Consider the following 6,000-nt stretch of genomic DNA (forward strand, 5'->3'; position numbering starts at 1 on the left):
TTCGTGAGAATGTAAAAGATAAGTGAAAAAGTGTAATTAAATATTATTATTTTTACCATTAATTATTTTCTAGCATCCCAGCTAACCTTTTTCATATTTCATATACATATCTTCAACAATTTATGAGCAATTGTTTTAGTGTCCACACAATGATATACGCTTGTATCCAACTACTACATAATCAATGTGACTACTTATCTATTTCTCTTCTTCAATTTACTTTTAGATTTATCACTCGGTCAAGCAATATCCCCTCAATATGATTATACAAATCTTTGTTGTATAACATTTCTTTCATAAGTCTTTCAAAGTGTATATTTTGTAGAGTTAACTCAATCATATTTGGCCATTTGATTTTCCTCCTAATTAAATGCACAAGTCAAAACAACCTCTTTTTTTTAACACTTTTTTTAGGAAAAACAAAGATACAAATCTCTAATGAAGAAAAAATCTCCACTAAATAGGCGCAACAAAATATTTTTCCACAATACAATATCAATAAAAAAAAAATCAAATTCATCATATTTTTTAATAAGAAAACTCCTCTAAATATAGAAAAAAAAAAGTCACAATACTTACTCCAACAAAAACCTTCATTAGAGATTTTAATGGTGCATTAAGTCTTCCTAGCAACACACTAGGAGACACCAAATCAACACTACATCACACAATAGGTGTATGCAATTAGGTAGCAAGATAAAAACACCACAAAAATGGGTATCACAATCCCAAACCAAAGAGAAGGCAAACAACAAATTGAAGTATCAAAATGTAGCCTTCAACACATGGAATAACATTAAAAAAATTTCCAAAGATTAGAAGGAAATTACTCATAAGAAGTCAAAGCCATTTTTTCCCATCTTCTCGCATGTCATGGGTGGGTTCTCGTAGGTCTCATATAGCTTATACACTATAAGAAAATTATCATATAATGACACACGCTCTATATTGATACTATACATGTCATTAAAAATTATTTTTACTCATTCAATAAATATGATATATGTTGGTATATTGTTAAAAAGTGGGAGTATAAGTTATAGTAACACACAAAATATGTTGTTAAATCTCATTCAAAATCAACACTAAAATTATTTGTAACTATATGTCAAATAAATATATACTTACATATATTGTATCTATAGTGACACTTTTTGTATGTCATTATATGTAACATTTCATGTAGTGATAATTTACAAGGAAAGTCTTTATTGAAACTTTTTGATATATTTTCTTTACGCACACTTACACACATAATATGTAAATGATATATTTAGTTTATTATTATATAAAAAATATATTTAGTCTGTTATTAAAAATTATCAATAATATTATTATTTCACTTCTTTCTAAATGTTATACTTGTATGTGTTCAAATAATAAATTTTAAGAAATTTATGTATAACTAATAGGATTTAGGTATTTTATGTATCTATGTGTTTAAGTATTTTGCTTTAAAAATAATAAGAATAAAAATAAAAATAATAGAAATTACAGTATATAAATCAAGTGAAATAATATACAATTAGAAAAACAGAATTGGAGACTAAAGATGATTACAAAATATGATGGTAGTTATTATTAATAGAATGAATAATTAATCTTTTTCTACATGTGTTTTTCTTCTATTTTACCTTTAATAGATATAATGGTAGGAAAAAAATATATAATAAAAGTGTATAAATGTCTAAAAAAAAAATATGAATACAGAAAGGAGATATTTTATATATATATAATATAGATATTTTTTTATTTTACGCATAAGAGATATGATGATAAGAAAAAAATAATATATAATAAAGAAATATAAATGTTTAAAAAATATGAAAACAAAAGAAGGTATCCCTTATATAGTGTAAATAACATTATTTTAATTATAATTAAATTTAAATTATTCATAAAGATTATGAAAATCTTTATAAAAAAATAATTCATACAATATCATAGGAAATTACAAAACAGAACCAAGGAAATAGAGTAGTTTTCTATCCAATATTATAAATAAAAGATTAATAAAATATTATAATAATTATATATATTTTTTCCAATGGTAAATACAAAACATAACATTATTTCATAGGGCAGCTACTTCAATTTGCGTATCAGCTGCCACTATAGCTACAATCACATTATGCTGCCGGAATTTAAAATCTTAGACAAGTCATCCACTTCATTTGGTGTGGAGAATGAAGCAAGACGCCGAACATTGGGCAATTGAAGTGATGCAGAAACACTACTATAACTATTACCATGAACACCTCTCTGAAGCTGCAGCGCATACTCCAAGTCCCACAACACATCTCCCATGGTTGGCCTATCAGAACCAACTTCTTGTAAACATTTTTCTACTGTCTCACTAAATTTCCTGAGTGAGTTTTCATCTATTTGGTCCTTGATGGAAGGATCAACTATTCCTTGTAGTATCCCCTTGTTTTGGCAAAGCATTCCCCATTCACCCAAGTTTATCTGTTCACTTGGAAGCGATGAATCAATAACTGGTCTTGAACATAACACTTCCAAAAGAACTACCCCAAATGAATAGACATCAGATTTTTCTGTCAGCTGTTGCTTCCTCAAATACTCAGGATCAAGATACCCCAAAGTGCCTTTAACACTGGTGCTGACATGTGATTCATGATCAAGAGGACCTGTTCTTGAAAGGCCAAAATCTGAAACTTTAGCAACATGGTTCTCATCAAGCAATATGTTTGTGGACTTTACGTCACGGTGAATGATTCCACCAACCACTCCTTTGTGAAGATAATGAAGACCTTTGGCAGCTCCAATGCAAATGTCAAGCCTCTGCTCCCAAGACAAGCTTGGAAAGTTTGTATTGTACAAATGGTCTCTGAGTGTCCCTTTTTCCATGTACTCATAAACCAGAATCATTTCAAAGCTTTCATCACAATACCCAATTAAGGAAACAAGGTGTTTGTGACGAATCTTAGACAAAACCATGATCTCTGTCTGAAATTCTGGAAGGCCTTGACCTGACCCTGGCTGGCTTCTTTTCACTGCCACAATCATGCCATTCTTGAGAACTCCGTTGTAGACGTTGCCGAAACCACCCTTGCCAATTATCTGACTTGTGTGGAAATTCTTTGTTGCCAATTGAAGATCAAGCAATGGAATTTTGAGTCCAAGGTTTATGTTGGGAAGAGGAGGGCCTTGGACGGTTCCCTCAGTCAATCTGCCGTGAGAACTCCCTCCAGCAATAACTGGCATTGGCAACCAGTCCAAATTCTCAACGGGCTTTTGCTTCCTCATTTTAAGACGCCAAAGAAAGACAAGTACCACAACCACTACAAAAAACAGGACTAAGCCTCCAAGAACTGAACCCAGCAACACAGGAAGGTGATTATGCTTGGAATCGGATTTGCCCATGTCAGAAGGAATAGAAACAGAATTTGGTAATTCAATCATTTTCATTATTTCTATCCCGTTTAAAAATGCATTAGGAACGTAAGCAGATGCATCAGGTGTTACGCTGACCCTCATAAATCCAGAGTCATCAGAGTGCACCACAAAATCATAATAATAAGGGGCAGGCAACTCGTTAGACACGTTTTTGTCATTATTTACAGGCATAACATTGATGTCGTAAATGGACACATTGAAGAATGTAAGATCAATTTGTGAACTGAAATAGTCACAGAAGTGAAGCCGAAGGAGATGATCTATGTTCTTCTCCACCGGAAGTCGCCATGTTATGTTTAAAAGTTTAGCGTCTCCGGCACCAGCAGAGTTATTATTGATCTCTTTAGCAGTTCCGTACACATCCATTGGCGCCGTAAAAGGATTTGCGTTTGGACCAGCGGAGTCATCACTTACACGGTACTTAATATCATGGTAAGGGGAACTATTCTTGGCGTTTTCTGGATAAACGAGATAAGTATCATCTGGAATCCATTTTCTCAATAAGCTATCTTTGGTAGTTTTGCCACCAACATTAAGCCTGTGTTTGGTCTCCAACACCCGAGAGTATAAATCGCTGTATGCATCTAAGCCTCGGTTATTGCCACTATAAGTAAAACGCGCGACTTGATCATCGATCAAATGGAGGGGTTGTACGAAGAAATCTATAGCAGTCACAAACGCAAATAATGATAACTGAGGTCTGAAAGTGATTCTGAAACTGGGGGATGTGATATGAATGAAAAACTCTTTTACTATAACAGAGTTGCCATCATCAAAATTTTGCAAAAACCAGAACCCGGGAAACGAAACGTTGAACCTGGCCAAGGAAAGATTACTGGATGAAGAGAAAGGGAAGAAATGGAGACGTACCACGTAGGTGCCATTTGTGTCGATATCGAATTCATACGAAGACTCACTTTGAAAAATCCTTGCGGTTTGGTAGTGAGAAGAGGGCACTTGTGACACACTGCTTTCTGTCTGACTTCTGCTAAACCTGGCTACAGGGTTTGATTCACCAACGTAAACCTTCCCACTTACGGTGACATTACTGTCTGACCCACAATTGATAAAATACTTATCTGGGACGTTGTAGCCGAGAGAAGAGAACTGCAATGATGAGAACTGAAGAAGAAAAATAAATCGAGTGCACAGAGAGTGTTGAATTCTAGTTAGCTGAATAGTTGCCATGGAAAAATAATTCTTGAGTGAGAGGAAGACTTCAGCCAGAGGTCAAGTGGTAAGCTTTGATTTTTGTTCTTATTTTTATTCTAACTACAGAAATGTCAGAAACTATTAGAGCCATAAAAATTAGTCTTACTGGTTATCACAATAAGAAGCTTTTTTATTTTTGGTAAAAGACATTAAGAAGCTTGGTTTGAAACTTTTGATTATTTGTTTCTTTAACCAATTGCGAACCATATTATTATTATTATTATTATTATTATTATTATTATTATTATTATTATTATTATCTTTTTTATATAATAATTTTGATTTTTATAAAATAAATGTAGTAGTTAAATAAAATATATTTGATTGTTATAGTTAATTTTGATTAATCTAGGATGAGATAAATATGTTATAAATTATAAATAATTTGTTTATGAATTAAAGGTAATCGTTTTAGAACGAACGTTGTGAGGTGCTAATATCTTCCTTACATGTAATCGACCCCCGAACTCAAAAATATGATTTTTGTAAACCATTTTCTACTTGGTGATTTTTCTAATGTTTTTCCATAAAATAAACATTGGTGGCAACTTCATTATTTTAAACTTAATTTTTATCGTCCCATTACGATCTCAGTTGCCACAAAACCTAATCTAACCAATAAAAGCATATAATCCTATTTATAGAAAGGGAGATGAAAAATCAACACTTCCTCAAACCTCATCCTCCACTGTATGTTTATCAATAGTCTATCCAAACATTGTTCTAAGTTCCTTCTCCTCCAAGCAAAAAGGTAACCCTAGAATCCAACATCAATAAGCTCTCAATCATTAATCATCTCCTGAAATCCAAAGACTCCTTTAAAGGAAAGGGTTATCAGAACTACCAACTCATTCATGTTGATTAAAAATAAAATTAAAATCTCCAATTATCGCCTAGGCCCCATAAATGCCACAGGCAAGATCATGAAGAACATCCAAGAATCCTTAATGAAGTTGATAGAGAGGGCTATTATACACCACTGTAAGGAACCAAACACTATCATTTTATAGTTGACCTTCATTTGGGCATGGTACCTGGAACTAACTAGAATCTTGACCTTCCACACACTAGTGTTACAAAGACATTAAATCCCTCATAAATGATTGACAACCTTTTCAACAAAGCAGTGATCCAACCTAATCCTCCTAATAATCTTAGTCGTTGTAGCCCCAATTGCATGGGTTTCCATAAGAAAAACTAGCGAAGATGCATACTTTAACATAATGTCTTTAACCAAAGGAACATAACTTTTATTGGAAACACCACGACAAATCCAAGAAATGATATTCATTAAGACAAATGTAGAAGAGTGGCCTCAATTGGCCTGGAGACTCCTTAGTGAAAATAAGCTTATCATCATTGTCCATTTTT

General features: G+C 32.7%; 1 protein-coding gene across 1 annotated transcript; it reads right to left on the minus strand.

The window, feature by feature from the left end:
- Positions 1–1,991: 1,991 nt before the first annotated feature.
- Positions 1,992–4,655, minus strand: LOC109791175 (putative receptor-like protein kinase At5g24010). Its single transcript, XM_083075311.1, has one exon. The coding sequence runs from the start codon at positions 4,603–4,605 to the stop codon at positions 2,125–2,127; it is 2,481 nt and encodes an 826-aa protein (XP_082931437.1). The 5' UTR covers positions 4,606–4,655; the 3' UTR covers positions 1,992–2,124.
- Positions 4,656–6,000: the final 1,345 nt, after the last annotated feature.

The sequence above is a fragment of the Cajanus cajan genome, chromosome 5 (assembly GCF_000230855.2).
Source record: "Cajanus cajan strain Asha chromosome 5, NIPB_CcT2T_4, whole genome shotgun sequence".
NCBI classification, from domain to species: Eukaryota; Viridiplantae; Streptophyta; class Magnoliopsida; order Fabales; family Fabaceae; genus Cajanus; species Cajanus cajan.

Bases quoted from the DNA above. Each gene is read 5' to 3' on its own strand.
- LOC109791175 (XM_083075311.1), bottom strand. From the start codon at position 4,605: ATGGCAACTATTCAGCTAACTAGAATTCAACACTCTCTGTGCACTCGA.